General features: G+C 45.0%; 2 protein-coding genes across 2 annotated transcripts in view; one reads left to right on the top strand and one right to left on the bottom strand.

Moving 5' to 3' along the window:
- Positions 1-1,070, top strand: BT62DRAFT_924537 (uncharacterized protein; the record flags this gene model as incomplete). Its single annotated transcript, XM_043184624.1, has 7 exons — positions 1-76; positions 130-200; positions 250-282; positions 352-594; positions 627-645; positions 739-870; positions 931-1,070. 7 exons carry the CDS (start codon positions 1-3, stop codon positions 1,068-1,070), a joined length of 714 nt encoding a protein of 237 aa, XP_043033214.1.
- Positions 1,071-14,434: 13,364 nt separating this feature from the next.
- The window catches only part of BT62DRAFT_912693 (uncharacterized protein), a gene marked incomplete at both ends in the record, with an annotated part of 5,898 nt that continues 3,382 nt past the window's right edge, over positions 14,435-16,950 (bottom strand). The window contains one exon of the mRNA XM_043183867.1: positions 14,435-14,519. Within this exon, the coding sequence (XP_043033213.1) occupies positions 14,435-14,519 (85 nt within the window). The remainder of the gene's footprint in view (positions 14,520-16,950) is intronic.

The raw sequence follows: 16,950 nt of genomic DNA, 5'->3' as shown, positions 1-16,950 counted from the left end.
ATGACCTGCAGAGCTGCTGCTATCTTAGGTACCTTGGAATCACAAGTAGTTCCATTCAAACTCAAAGCCCTTGATGGTTAGTCTTTGACTCACTCTCCACCCAAATTTCATTTAATTCAAATACCACAGTGGACCACCTGCCTATGAGGATGCAGGATAGACCTACTCTGATTGAAGAACTGATTGTGAACAATGAGGAGGTGTGGAACAATTTTCTGGGAAATCAATTCTGCATGCTTGGTTATAAAGCTCCTGCACCTGAGTTTGATGACAAGTTCTGAGGTATGGCCAAGATATGGTAATTCTTGTTAACTTTCCTGGTATCTGATTGACTATCAACACAAAATGTAGCAAGACTATCTCTACTTGATTGAATACATCTGCTTCATCAACTATCAAGCACTGCAGGACCCATTAGCTCACACCCAGGAGGGTTTGAACAATATGGCCACCAGAATAACTAGGAACATGGGTTATGTGAATGACAACTATGATGACTGTATCAATGGCATGAAAATTCTTGCAGATGACTTACTGAATGAGAAGGCTTCACCAGCATTGTTGGAGTATACAAGTTGGGAGCAATTGTCTGCTGTGAGAGATGACACTTTCTCGAATTTTGTTAGGGCAATTCCATGCATCTATGTGAGTGAATTTCTTTATGAGAAACATGGTTGAGCTTACAAAGTGAGCAGGGATGGAATAAGATCGCTGAACACTTGTCTAGGTCAAATATAGCTTGTTTGTACCTTCAAAATTCCAACCAAAGTTTGTTAGCTGAAAGAGATTCTTCAGCTGCAAAGGATACATTGTTTTACAAGTACTGGTTTGAGGCAAACTTTGACCCTGGTTCAGTGAACAGGCTTTCCAGTGAGTGCCAGGTTTATTGTTTACTGGTATTTAGGATGTTTCTGAGAATTGAACCCTTAGATTATCTTGAAGCCAATCATGCATTCTATGATTGTTCTTCCAACAAGGATAAATGGAACACTGGATTCCATCAAGCATGTCTGTTTGAGACTGCATTTTTTGCAGTGGGGCTGAATAAGGATTGGTATAAAGGTCTTTAGGAAATCATCACTTTGCCAGTGGTTTGAAACATTGTATTTTTCTTCCATTTCTACATTTCTTCTATCTATGTTTTATTTTCCTCTAAATTAACTATGCACTCACTGCAGTCATTCGACTCATGATCAGTCAAAGTATCTCTAGCATCAATATGCTAGAAATCATTGGGGTATTTTCATAGTAAATAATCATGATCTTTACTTCTGCTTTACATGTGATCGACTTGAGCTTATGGTTTTCTTCAGTTTCAGAAGTCATTAGGCTATTCAGAAGACTTTGGTCTTCAGTCATGCCACCATGAATATGTCAGATGACTGCAGGTGAGCTGAGATGCAATTCTGAATCACTTGGCTGGAGAAATTCTGTCAGTGAACAAAAATTTGTTACAAGACATCAAGGAATTTGAGCCACCATTTCCAAGACAGAAAACGCATCTCAATTCCAAACATCCCAACATGCCTTGTTTATTCCTCTCTTTACTACCATTTCTGACATTGGAGTACTTGAAATTCTGGGACATTGGCTTGCTCAATTTATATTTTATGTTTTGAATTAGGAGCTGAAATAACTCTTCTCTGCAGGGCATGACAGGTAGCATTCATGGTGTAGCAAGAATTCTGGATGGCAAGATGATAGAAGTGCCTGCATCTTGGGATATAAAACATAGGATCAGCTGGGCTTCAAATACCATCCCAATCTCTCTCTTTTTCCTTCTCACTTTATAATATTCTTCTCAGTGCCATGTTGCCTTTGCAGATAATTCTCAGAGGCATGGTGTTAGCAATGCATCTGAGACACATGATTGTGGATGGGCTTGTTGATGTTGTGACTAATGCCACACAGCCAGCATGAACTCATACCACATCCATCAACATCAAGGATCAGGGTAGAAACCTGTCTTTAGTGCTTTTACTTCCTGTAGGCTCATTATATTGTCATAGAGCATTTTTTCATGAGTTGAAGATACAGGTATAGAGGTAAGGGTTACCATCAGCTAAGAAAGGGTTTGCTGATGGTTGATTCAGCTTGCTGAGTGAAGCCTGCTAATTCAAGCCTCAACCTATCTGACTTCACCCTTCTTGTCTGAGTCAGAGATTGTGAATTTATCTTGAACCTTGAGAGGATGTTTCCTTGATGCTTCTGATTGTGAGCTCTTGCTATTTCTGGAGAAATATCTCCTTTGACACATAAAATTCACACTCTTCAGTAGAGCTATAGACCTTTGGGGGAAGTCCACTCTAATCTCAGTATGAAAATCCATGGAGATCTAAAAGTGAGTTCAGATCCCTTCCGTGGATGTGTGTAAACAAATTGTGGCCACTTCTAGATTAAGATCTATTCAAATTCAATGTCTCAAAGTCAAATTTTGGATGTCTCCTCCATATGCCCTAATCCTCCTGGAAACCTCAAAATTAACTTAAGGAGTACCACAGCTTGTTTCTCCTTTCTGTGAGAGACTCTGGGCATATTAATAGGGCAGTGAGTACCTCATCATCCAGCAAATAAAGGAATGCTAACTTGCTATTCACTTAGAGTGGTATCTCAATGATGGTACATGGTGAAGAGGCTGGAGCATGTGCAAGCTAGAAAGTGATACAGCAGAGGACTATCCACTGATCACATCCATGCCCACCCACTCACACAATACTCTTAGTTCATTGGGGGATTGTAATGCAATAAGAGTAGTAAATGGCAAACACAATCATATCTTCAATAATCCACTGCACACAACTAGCAATAGCATGTACATATATATGTCTGAGATCTCTCTAAGTATCAAAGCTTTTGTTTTATAACAAGAGGGGCAATAAGTGTCACCAGGCCTCAAGGCAAAAGATACTGTAGCTCAATACAATACTTTAAAACACTCCCACAAAACTCCCAAAAAGTCTCAAGCACTGCTCAGATCAACTCAAAATCCCTAACACACACAATACACAACTTAAAGCTTCACACTCTAAGCAGAAACCTTTCACAATCCTATCTACAAATACCAAAAGGTTCAAACCTCTACACACAAGTTTCCTAACCAATTGTAGATCCACAGAATTCAAACCTATATGATCTAGAGATACAAAAAAAAACAAAAACCCTATCTGTGGATTCAAAGGGTTTGAACCTCTGCCACCTGCAGTGCTTCATGTCACAAATACCTCAAAAACTCAAAAGAGTGCTCTTGTTATAATTTTTTCATTTATCTTATTATTTATCTTATCTTATCAGGGCATCTATCTTATCATAGGCACTTATTGATGACTATGGAATGATTACTTAACCACAATAGGCAGCCCATGCCATTGTCCTCTGACACATAGTGAACATCTCATCTATAGACAATACCCTATTGTTTCACTCTCAATGATCAGATGCTATGATATTGCAACACAAGGACACATAACTAGTAGAAACTATATTTATCTTTCAGAAAAGCAGATATAAGTAGAATAGCTCTCATTGTAGGACTCCAGCTTCAAGCCAAAGTTTATTCTATACCATTCTTCTTTCTTGAGCCTAACCTGTCAATGGCCTTGACACATATGATCAGAATTGCACATTAGTGGACTTTAGTGTGACTATATGAACTTGATACAGTGCTAGTTTATCATGTGTATTGATCACATGTCAAGTGGATCTAACAATTAGCTTGAAGCTGCCTGCTTTCTGTTTCTTATGCATATTAGTGACAAAGAAAACTGAATGCGATCAACTACTGACATCACTACTAGTTCAAGCTCTTGACCACCATTATCAGCACCCTGCTTGGACTCTTTGTTATTGTCTATCTTTGTCATGGAAACCAGTCCATCACCATCTGGATCATCAGATATTATCATTCTCTCTGAACCCTATACAGAATCAAGCAAAATCTCTTGCCTGTCCTCCCCTTCCATGATATTTCAGCAGAACCTCCTCAAACTAATGAGCCCACAGGTGAGCCTGTACCCAAAATTGTTCTCCAGCTGACTCAGAAAGCTTCTGACAAGGAGCAAGAGGAAGAAGCCAGCTGGATCAATCAGTATCCACCTTGATGACCCCAATGAAACTGCCTCTCTATTGAGCAGCAAAGATGCTGCTTCAATAGAATTCTGCTGCACTTCTCTCTAGTCCTGGCTAGTCTTACTGATGATCTCTCTGATAACATCTTTGACAACTCTCCCTCTCCTGACCCTCCCACTGCCCTGTCTGAGCACAGAATTGGAGACCATGCTCAAGACTCTCTTGGTACTGCCTCTGAATTAGCTTCAGAGCAAGGATCCAAATATAACTTGACCTCTGAAACCCAAAGCAACTCTGCAGTCCTCTCAGAGTTTGACCTTGACAGCAACAGCAATGCCAGAGAAATCCATGCAGCAATGGGAGAGCTCTGGCTCAACAACACAGACTGCCTCATACAGGAATATCTCAACTATGCTGACTATGACATCTCATCAGAAGGCACAACAGACTTTTGATGCTTCAGGCTCATGTTCTAAGGTGAAACCCACCACCTCTTTCAAGAGCCCAGTTAGCCAGAAACAGAATCTGACAGGCCTATCACTCCACCAGCTCCACAAAGCACCTCTCTATCTGCATACAGGATTTGAAGACCTGAACCTGTATACATCAGTAATGACACCTTCTGGTGATTTCTTAAAAGCCAAGTTGCTAGATAGACTATTCTGATGTGATGACTTCCTCCACCAGTTCCACTGATATCATAATGAACTGGAGGAGGATGCAGAAGCAGAACCCTGGAATGAAGCCAGAGAAACCATCACTAGGCCTTCTCCACCTCAAATCCAGCCTCCTATTGACATCAGACTCAGATAGCAATGACAACTCCCCAGCTACAGTGAAGGCACTGAGAGCCCCATCAGTAATTGCTCTGCCTGAAGATCTCTCTGATGAGAAAGAAGAGGAGGTAGATAAGAACTGGCTTATCAGGGAGATGTACAAAGAGAGATGGAAGGAATTTAATTGACTGTTCAAAGAAAGGGTGAGGTAGATCATGCAGAATATTGCCTAAAGGATAACTTCTCTGGGCAAGAAGTATATAGCAGTAGATGACCAGGAAAAAATTGACATTTTACAGTACCACACTACTGAGCAAGCTATCTATCTGTACAATGAGGCTTACCCTAAAGTGCCTATGGAAGAACTACCAGCATACAAATCACAGTTTCACATCTGACCAATGCTGAACACACCCTCATTCCACTGAATCATGCCATCTATATGGCACCCTTGATCTGATCCACCCATTCTTTAGCCTTTTAACATCTATTCTCTCAGGCTGAATTGGCCATCTCTCTCTGACACCCTTGGACTGCAAGCTGAAAAAGCTGACTACTCACTAGACAGTCTCCTGCAAATGAAGCAGGATCCAGTGATCAGGCTGAAGAAGACCAGGGCAATCCCAAGGCCAAGAAGCTCAGATTCAAGATTGTCAATAGACAAATCAAGAAGAAGAAGAGGGCAGTAACCAGAAGCTCAATCACAGATGACCATTCCCTGCATTCTCTCTCTGGATCTCCCCAAGAATGGCATAACCTGCCATTCAGCAAATACTCAAACCTGATGGGTCTCTTAGCTGCTGATGCTGCTCTCATTCTGTGCAAATCAGGCTTCATATGGAAACCTCATCCCTTCAAGGGACACTCTAATAATATCAACCAGTTTCTCACTGATGGTGAAACATACTTTCAGGTATACTCTGCTTATCTCACTGTTGACATGTATTGCATTGCCTTTGCTGCCTCATATTTTGAGGACAAAGCAAAGAAATGGTGGAAAATGCAACTTGCAGACCTATACTTGACAACCAGAAGACACCATTGACAGCTGTCCTAGAAAGAATTCAAGAATGCCATACATGAGAAGTTCACTGACATCACTGTGTAGGACATGCACAAAAAGAAGATGAAGGAGCTATAAATGAGTGACAAAACCACTAATGAATACTTTAGAAAGCTGAAATGACTCACTAAGCTTCTCAGACTCTATGATGATATCACTGAAGAAGGGTATATGGTTGAGGCTCTGAAACTTGATGAAGATGTCCCACATGTGCACAAGATGAAAATAAACACAGTAGAGTGCTATCCACTGATCACACCCATACCAACACACACACAATACTCTTAGTTTGTGGGGGATTATAATGCAATAACAATAGTCACAGCAAATCTAATTGTCTTCTTTAATGAATCCACAGTATACAAATAGCAGTAGCACACATACAACAGTCCTAAATCTCTCTAAGTCTCAAAGCTTTTCATTTTATCAGAACAAGAGATGGCTGTTATGATTTTTCCTATTTCTTTTCTTAGATAACCTCTATTTATGCTTAGTCAGAGCACCTAGACCAGCACTTAGCACTGTGGAATCTGCTTAGTCACTATAATAGGCAGAGTTAGCCATTGTCCTTCAACACTCAACAATGCTCACAACAGCAGATAATACTCTTTTATGGATAGTAACAACACTCCAGGACAAGAAGCACAGTAGCCTAAAAACACACAATTAGTAGGACTATTTTTACTTCATCAATGAACAGTATATAAGTAGTATAGCTCTTGCTGTAGATACTCAGCTTCAAGCTAAAGTTTATTCTTCACCATTGTATCTCAAGCCACTTGCAAAGGCCTTGGAACACTATGCCATACAAACACATATAGTGAACTTGAACATGACTATATAAACTTGATACAGCATTCATTTATCATATGTTTCAGTCACATGTTGCTTGGGCTTAACAGTGGCAACAGATGTTGCCAGGCCTCAAGGCAAAGATACTGTAGCTCAATACAATACATTGAAACACTCCCACAAAACTCTCAAAAGGTTCCAAGCATAGCTCAGATCAAATCAAAATCTCTAATACACATAATACATGACTCAAAGCTTAGCACTCTAGACAGAAACCAATCACAAACATGTCCACAAGTGCCAAAGGATTCAAACCTCTGCACACAAGTTTTCAAACTGATTATAGACCTTATATTCTATTTATACAATGCAGTATTTAAATACTCTACTGTGGTACTTACTAATACAACTCTATTATAGTATCTTCAAAGTGCAGGACTCTATCCTGAATCTCATAGATATTATTTACATATGTATTGCAGTTGCTGTGCTTATTCTGTTCCAGACCAGAATTGTGTCTGCTTGCTTTCTTATTTCTCTGGTGAAGCATTCTGACATCAGAGAAATACTCCAGGCCTCTGAGATTATCTCTCATGTCTGGAGTCAGCCACAATGACCATATTCTCTTTCTCAGTGTCCAGACATTCCATCTGCCTCACAATATGTGCCACTTCTGTATCAATTAATCCATCCAATAGTTATATATCATACCTTGGTATGATGCAGAGTCTCTCACTGTATTATGCATGCTAAAGCACTGTAAGTACATGTGCAAGTCTCTGAGTACTATGTGCACTATTCATCTCTTGGTAATATTTCTCTTTCTTTGGGTCTCAGTTCTCTGTTCTAAGGCATGTCCCATCAGTACATCAATGGCTGTGCATCCTTAATCAATGTGATCAGAATTGCTGATCATATTTTGATTGTACTCTCTTTATTTTTGGCATGTCTTCTTGTAATGATATTAGCATGTTTAAGGCCAAGTGTGGGGATCTCACATGCAATCTAACCCCTCTGGTATTAGTCTATCATTAGGCTATGCACTCTGCTCATTGTGGCTTCAGTTTAGCATCATAATGGCTATGTTTCTTTGTGCTCTAGCTCTATTTTCTGTTACATGCTTAGTAGACTGGAATATAGTCTCTGTATTCTCAATTTTCACAAATTTACATGCCTGAACATAGAGAGAGCATGTCATCAGAGTTCCCTCTTCTTACACCAAGATCATCTCTGATATTGGTGTCAATATATCAAAGAGTATGATGAGTGGAGAGAGAGGGTTACCATCATGAATCAGAAACAGCAACAGCAGAAGGTGGCAAGTTCCTATCAGAGCAGTGACAAGAAGCCATCAGAAAGTAACAAAAGAACTGAACCACAGATGATGCCTAAGACAGGCATGACTTACACTGGAGGAGGGAAACTGATAGATATAGATCAGCTCAAGAAGGAGAGTAAGTGCTTTAACTGTGGCAAAAAAGACCATATGTTGAAGAACTGCCCAAAGAAGAAGCATACACAAGAAGAGATTTGGGCACAGATCACTGAGTTGCAGAAGGAAGCCAATGCCATGGAAGAAAACAGCAAGGACACAAAGATTGAGGAAGTAAAAGATGGGGCCAATGAGTGAGTGATTCCACTCAATCAGCCAAAGAACTTACTGGTGTGTCTCAGAATGCTGCTGGATGGACTTATACTAGCTCTGTAGATACTATTTACTTACACACACATTCAAATATATCTGCTCCTCCTATTCTAAACACACTGAAGAAATTTCATAATGAAAAAACTCAAATACCCATAAGCTGAACAGGGGAAGAGGCCTCTATCAGATGGCTCAAACCATTTGACACCAAATGAACTTGGCATGTGATTTGCAATGCCAAGTCAGAAGAAAAAGTGAAGGTGGTACTCAAGAATTGGGTACACAAGGCATGAGTTGAAGAGGTAATCAATGAAATAGTGGAGGGCATGAGGAAGGCAGAAAGAAACCATGCTCTGGAGTGATTGGACAAACTTCAAAAAACCTGAAGATACATTCAATGACAGAAGGTAGCCAGCAAAGACCTCATCATGAAGGTCCAGATTGAGACTCTGACTAACTGGTCCACATTCATGATCTCAGCCCTAATTAACAGTGGCTGTACAGGAAGTTCAATTAATCATGCTTTCATCACCAAGCACAATCTTTCCACTAGAACTACTGCAGCCTCCATACCAGTGTATAATGCTGATGGAATCTGAAATCAGGCTGGGTCAATCACTGAGTTTATGGAACTATAGATGACAATAGGAGACCATGCCAAGTGTATCAATCTCACAGTCACTGATTTGGAGACTAAGGAGATTTTTCTAGGCCATAACTGGTTGATAAGGGACAATCCACTCATCAATTGGAAGACTGGCTGAATCATCTTCACCCATTGCTGGTACCACAAAATCTCTTTCATGTTACTAGATGAAGATGACAAAGACAGGTGGGATAAAGAGATGGAGGAGAGAGAAATAATCCTCACTGTTAACATGGATCATGCAATTTATGTCCAAGCCATGCACTATACAAATGATCTAGTCACAAGAGCCAATGAAAAGAGAGAGACCAAGACCTTTGAGAAGATGATACCAGAATGGATGCAAGACTTCCAGGATCTCTTCAATAAAGAAAACTTCAATAAGCTTTCTGACCCAAAATCTTGGAACCATGCAATTCAGCTAACTTCCAATGCTAATGCCAATCTTGATTGCAAGATGTACTCCTTTGGACATCATGAACAGATAGAGCTTGATAAGTTCCTGGATGAGAACTTATCCAGTGGGTATATTCAATCTTCCAAATCACCAATGTGTTACGATTTTCCTTATTTTTCCATTGACATTCGCCTTTCACCCCTATTTACGCTTAGTCAGAAGGGCACAAGACTGTGGGAAAGCTTAGTCAGCACAACTAGCGACTCCCAAGTCGTCATGACCACCAAGCCTAGCAACAACACAATCCCCCTTTTATGTACAGTCTTGGTGCTCAAGGACAACGAGTACCATGGACACAGACAGACATAATAAGTAGTGATATAATTAGGACCATCTGTATAGTATTTAAGACTGATGCTCTTGCTGGTAAAACCCCAGCTTCGAGCTAAAGTTTATACATGCCATTCTATCTTGAGTCTTCTTTTGACCTTGGGTCACATCAGACGGGTACATACCAAGTGAACTCAGGTGATTCCTCGAAGTGCGAAGGAACACCTGTTTATCACATGTATCTGTTCACGTGACGCTTGAGCCTAACAATTAGCTTGAAGCTTTCCCCTTCCCTTTCTCAAGCCCAATTGTGCTGAGAAACCGAATGCCTCCAGTAACAACCGCGGACCTGAATCACGACTTCTTCGAGCTCATCGCTTCCATCATTGGAACTTTACTCGGACTTCTAGCCATCATCACTCTTTGTCGAGAATGACAATCAGTAGCAGCTTGGATAGTCAGGCACTATCAAGCATTCCAACACATCCAACAAATCCTATGCAACGTAACCCCTGACCTCCCTTTCCATGACATCCCCCCCTCTGCCAGAACGTCCTTCTTCCCGCAAGGGGGACCCATACCAGAAACTGGGACTAACGACTCAGATCCGGGGAGCCTTCACAAGGAAGAAGGACCTCAGCACCCCCCTCGACGACACGGCCGAAACCGCCACCCTGCTCTCACAGGGTTCCAGAACCCATGGACGACGAATGTTGCTCAGGAGTCCATGGAGGTCTCCAACTATGTCACTCCAGCAGGCTCCCCCGAGCATCCCGCCTCCTCAATTTCCTCAGGGATTGGAAACCGTGCTTGGGACTCCCTTGATGCCACTCGGATGGCTACAGGACCCCGCGAAGGTCCCAACTCCCCCCAGAACCCCCCTGAGACCTCCACCGAGCCCAACTCCAGCTCCAGCCAGTCCATCAGCAGGTTGGGGGTTGACGACCCGCATGGGAGAACCATCCACCCCGACTATGCGAATGCAGAGATTGCCATCTCTGCAGCAGGAGATCCCTACCGGCATCTCCATGTGGGAAGCGAGCCTGAGGTTGGAACCGCCAGTGAAAGGGGACGAGCTGCGCAAGATAGATTCATACACCGCATATTCCCAGACTGAGATCTTACCGTTCCCTTCAACTATGATGAGGCAGTACAGCAGCAGAACCAGAACTGAGAGGAAGAGATCAGGCGAACCCAAGAAGAGCTTGCCGACTACGTATGAGAAGAGGCCCGAGAGCAGTATGAGGCCACAGAATACGACAGACAGGGAAGAGCATGAAGAAGGAGAGAGGAAGTCGAGAGGATGGGGTCAGCCTCCCCCAGGGAGTACGAGCTCCATACCGACTCCGGGTCTCCTTTCAGGGAGCCTGACTCAGAAGACGACCCATGGACAGGACTGGCCAGTATTGTCAGCTGGGATGAGGCCATCAGGCAAGGAAGGACGGGAGGACCCCGACCTCCCACCCCCGAATATCCTGCCCACACCGACACCATCTCCTCGGACGCCGACTCCATCCTCGGAGCCTATGGGCTCCGAGTACCCGACAATGCCCACGTCTCCGACAGGGCTCTCCAGTGGTTCCTGGGCAGTCAAGTCATTCGACAGTTCTTTAATCCCGAATTTAACCGACACTTCAGCCTCTATAGCCGAGAACTGGAGGAGATGAGAGCGCGAGGAGGAACGCGCTATAGTCGACTCAGGAGCCCTCCCATCGCCCGAACCAGCAGTCGTGAGGATGCTGGACCCAGCACCCAAATCAACAGAAGGGTCTCCGACGACCCTTCGACCAGCCGTGCCATCCATCTATGACCAGCCCGTCTGTTCCCTCCTCAAGGGAGGGGACAGCAGGGACGAGGGTGACGACGAGGACGACGAGGACAGTGATGACCCATACCAGCAACGAATGGAATGAGCAGGAGAAGACACTGACGAAGAAGCCCTGAAGGAGGAAATGGAGAGAGCAAGGAATAGGGAATACCAGGAGCTGTACGAGCAGGGGAGGAACTTTCTATGGCAAGACATGCGCTGGCAAGCAACGTCACTAGGACTTGAATACCGGTATACAGAGGAGGCTGAAAAAGAAAGAATTTTACAGTATGCTGCGACCGAATACGCATGGAAGGAATATGGCAGGCGGCACCCAGAAGACCCACTTATGCTGATACCTCCATATCAATCTCCGATCAGACCAAAGACGCCAGCACCAATGCCGCGCACCCCTCCCTTGCAACCAAGACGAGCAGTCTACACGGCCCCCTCGATCCGAAGTCGGGCCGAGATCAGCCCCTCGATCCGAAGTACGGCTTCACGACTCGCCCAAACCAGGACTCGGCCGGCATGGCGGCCTGCCACAATTCAAAACCCCTGGACTGGCAGGGGAAGCCGACTCCTCGGGGGACAGCCACCCCCTGATCAAGCAGAATCGAGCGGGAAGGACCCCATTCGAGATGATCCCGAGGCGGACCGCCTCGGGTTCACAGTACGAGATGGAGTTATCATCCGAATAGTCGACCCAAAGGGTAGTCCAGTCGCCGACGACAATTCGCTACATTCCTTTCCGGGACCACCTGCGGAATGGAACCAGCCACCCTTCAGCGACTGGCCCAACCCGATGGGACTACTCCCACATAATGCTAACATCCTGCAATGTCACCCGGATCTCCTTCGAAAGCCTCGCCCCTTCAAAGGGGCCTCCGATGATATCGATCGGTTCCTAGTGGACTGTGAGCAGTACTTCGAGGTCTACATTGGATACATTGGGACCGATATGAACAAGGTTGCATTCGCCACCTCCTATCTAGAGGACAAAGCCAAAACGTGGTGGATCCTAATCTCGCCAAACTTCCGATCTGCCACCAGGGAACATTACCGATATCCCTCATGGCCGGTGTTTAAACGAATGTTAAATGACAAGTTTATTGACCCCGCAGTCCAGGAGGTACATAAACAGAAGATCAAGGAGTACAAGATGGGAGATAAGGCGGCGACAGACTACTTTGATGAATTGGAGCAACTCGCCAAACTCGCGAGGATCAGGGAAGACACTGCAAACGATGGAAGGATGGTGGAAGTGCTCAAGCGAGGGGTCTCCTCCTCATACCTCACAATGATCTCGGCCATGGGCGTCAAGATGTTGATGCCTGTGGGATATGACGAATGGAAGGAACGAATCATCGAGATGTATAAGGAGCGACAAAGGCAGAAAGCAGAGGCAATGATGCTGCAGGAATACTCCAAGAAGCCAGCCCCGCCAACCCCGAACAAGTCGGAGCAAACTGCCAGGAAATCATCAGGATCCACTCAAACACCCAGCTATGGAAGTCAGAAGACAGGAACTGGAACGACGTATACCGGAGCAGGAAAACCCATGGACATAGACCGGCTGAAGAAGGAAGGAAAGTGCTTCATGTGCAGACAGAAGGGGCATATGGCCAAGGACTGTCCCAAGAAGAAGAGAACCCGGGAAGACATACGGGCGCAGATAGCGGAGCTACAGAAAGAAGACGAGGAGCTTGGGAAGGAGACGAAGATCGAGGAAGTAAAAGACGAGGCCAACCAGTGAACGACTCCACTGGATTGGCCAAAGAATCTAATGGTGTGCCTGTCTCAGCCGCTGGATAGACTGACGCTACTTCTGTAGTAACATATGCACATTCGAATATACCAGTTGACCAAGCACACCTGAAAGAGTCGAAAAGAAAAACTCAAGCGCCTATGGGCTGAACAGGGGCAGAGGGCCCCAAGCAATGGCTCAAACCATTCCAGACCAAATGGATGTGGAGAGCCATCAAAGAAGCAGTGGATGACAGCGCAGCAAAGGCCGTCCTACAGGGATGGATACATCAGACTAGGACAGGAGAAGCAACAGAGGATGCCGTAAACAGGTTATGGAATGCTAAACGAAGCCGAGCACTGGAATGGTTAGATGAGTTGAAAGGCCCACCAAAATTCATCAGGCGAACCAAAACCCCGGGAAGGGACCTGACAACCAAAGCCCAAATTGAGACCCTAACCAATCGAACAACCCACTCGGTCAGTGCCCTGATTGACAGTGGCTGTACCAGAAGTTCCATCAATCGATCCTTCGTCTGACAGCACAATCTCCCCACCAGGACCACCACTTCTCCCATACCAGTATACAATGCCGACGGAACAAAAAATCAAGCCGGTTCAATCACAGAGTTTGTCGAGCTTAGGTTGACCATCGGAGACCACTCCGAAAGGATCGACCTAGCTGTGACAGACCTCGGCACCAAGGAGCTATTCTTGGGACATGACTGGCTGATTCGGCATAACCCGCTCATCAACTGGAAAACTGGGAGGCTCATATTTGCATGATGTCGGTGCCGAAAGATCCCGTATGAGTTGCCAGATGAGGACCTGGAGGACTGGTGGGATGAGGAGATGGAGGATGGTGAAACCATCTTGGCCATTGACCTACAGAAGGAGATCCACATCCAGGCAGTACATCACGCCAACAATCTAGCCGCCAAGGCTCACGAAGGGAAGGAGGAGAAAACCTTCAAAGAAATGGTACCGGAGTGGGCACGCGATTATCAGGACCTCTTCGAGAAAGAGAGTTTCGACGAGCTCCCACCCCCAAAGCCTTGGGATCACGTCATCAAACTGATCCCCAATGCCAATGTGAATCTTGACTGCAAAACCTATCCTCTCGGTAGTCAAGAACAATTAGAGCTCGATAAGTTCTTAGACGAGAACTTATCCTCCGGGCAGATTCGACCGTCGAAGTCTCCCATGGCTTCCCCCTTCTTCTTCGTAAAGAAGAAGGACAGCAAACTCTGACCTGTACAGGACTATCGCAAATTAAACAAGATGACCATCAAGAACAGATACCCGCTACTGCTAATCTCAGAACTGATGGACAAACTCCGAGGAGCCAAGTACTACACTAAACTCGACGTCCGATGGGGGTATAATAACATCAGGATCAAGGAAGGGGATGAGTGGAAGGCCGCGTTCAGGACCAACCGAGGGTTGTTCGAACCCACCGTCATGTTCTTCGGCTTGACCAACTCCCCAGCCACTTTCCAGTGGATGATGAACGACATATTCAAAGAACTCATCGCCACTGGGAAGGTGACCATCTATTTCGACGATATCCTCATAATGTCTAAGACAAGGGAAGAGCACCGCGACTTGGTGCGACAAGTACTCGCCCTCATGAGGAAGCATAAACTGTTCCTCAAGGCAGAGAAATGCGAGTTCGAGGTGTTAGAAACCGAATACCTCGGGGTGATCATTAGTGAAGGAAGCATTCGCATGGACCCAATAAAGGTTGCGGGGGTACTAGAATGGCCGATCCCCACCAAGAAAAAGGAGCTACAATCTTTTCTTGGTTTCACCAATTTCTATAGGCGATTCATACAAGACTACAGCAGAATCGTTCGCCCTATGACACAACTCACTGGTAATGCCCCATGGCACTGGGGAACTCCACAACAACTCGCTTTCAAAGACTTAAAACGATGATTAGCGGAGGACATAATACTCGCTATTCCATCCCAGGAAGGGAAGTTCCGAGTAGAAGCCAACTCCAGCGAGGGAGCCATAGGCGCCGTATTATCCCAAGAACAGGATGGGAAATGGCGCCCTGTTGCATTCCTCTCGAAGGCGCTCACCGTCACTGAAAGGAACTACGAGATCTATGACAAGGAGTTACTCGCGATAATGCTTGCCCTTGAAGAGTGGCAGCATTACCTGATTGGAGCAACAGACATTTTTGAAATCTGGACGGACCACCAAAATCTTCGATATTTCCGTCAGCCTCAGAAGCTGAATCGTCACCAGGCTCGATGGGTTACCGAGCTCGCTCAATACCAGTACACACTCCATCATAAAGCCGGGGTCGCTAACAAGAAGGCCGACCTCCTCTCCCGTCGGGCAGATCACGATCAAGGGGGAAACGATAATGACGGAGTCACCATCCTCCGCCCTGAACATTTCCGAGCACTAATAATGCCAACGGAAGAAGAAATGCACGAACGCATCAAAAGCGCAACACGAGACACACACCAATGGGATCAGAGAATCGCCACCTCCCTCAATCATGAGCGAGGAATGACAAAAGAAGACGGAATGATCCACTACCACGGGAGGATTTATGTTCCACAGGTCCAAAGCCTATGCGGGGAAATTATTGCAACATGTCATGACCACGCCACCACAGGACATCCCAGGATTGCCAAAACGAAGGAACTTGTCCTTCGAAATTATTGGTGGCCTAAACTCAGCAATGACATCATATCATACGTCAGAGCATGCGAAATGTGCCAAAGGGGAAAAACATCCACACAGCCACGATCAGCCCCCTTACACCTGAATGAGATACCATCACAACCTTGGACCCATATCTCCGTAGACATGATCACAGGACTACCAGACTGCAACGGCTATGACGCGATTATCATTATAGTCAATCGGTTCTCTAAAACAATCATCCCAATTGCATGCTCGATGGAATTGACTTCAGAGGGGTGGGCGAAAATCCTTCGAGACGAGGTATATGCCAAATACGGAATGCCACAAGTCGTCATTTCTGACAGAGGACTGCAATTTGTGTCGAAGTTCCTCGACGACTTATACAAATTGCTGCATATAAAACGAAACACATCCACAGCCTATCATCCCCAGACTGACGGACAAACCGAACGAGCAAACCAAGAAGTTGAAAAATACCTTCGACTATTTATCAACTACCGACAGGATGATTGGGTCGAATGGCTCACACTCGCGGCCTTTCAACACAACAACAGGGTGCACTCCACCACAGGCCTGACACCTTTCTTCATCAACCATGGGTGACACCCCCATGTTGCCCAAACAACCCATCATAAAACAACGACACCCGCATCCACAGACTTTGCTGAGACTCTTGAAAAAATCCATGCCAAAACAAAGGTCGTATTAGAAAAAACGGCAGCTGCCATGAAAAAACAGTATGATAAACACCGTCGCCCGGCACACACTTATCAGACACATGATAAAGTCTGGCTCGACACAACGAATCTCCACCTCCCTCGACCTAAGCGAAAACTCGCTGACAAATGCACCGGTCCTTTCCCTATCCTGGCAAAAATCGGTGACTCTGCCTACAAGTTGAAGTTACCACCAGGATGGAAAATACACAACGTATTCAATGAATCCCTTCTAACACCATATATCATGCCGGTGAAGAGTACCTGAGTGCGTGCAAGGTGAAAACGGATACAGCAGAG

The sequence above is a fragment of the Guyanagaster necrorhizus genome, assembly GCF_019112545.1.
Source record: "Guyanagaster necrorhizus MCA 3950 unplaced genomic scaffold BT62scaffold_64, whole genome shotgun sequence".
Classification (NCBI taxonomy): domain Eukaryota; kingdom Fungi; phylum Basidiomycota; class Agaricomycetes; order Agaricales; family Physalacriaceae; genus Guyanagaster; species Guyanagaster necrorhizus.
This window is presented reverse-complemented; position numbering and strand designations above follow the sequence as displayed.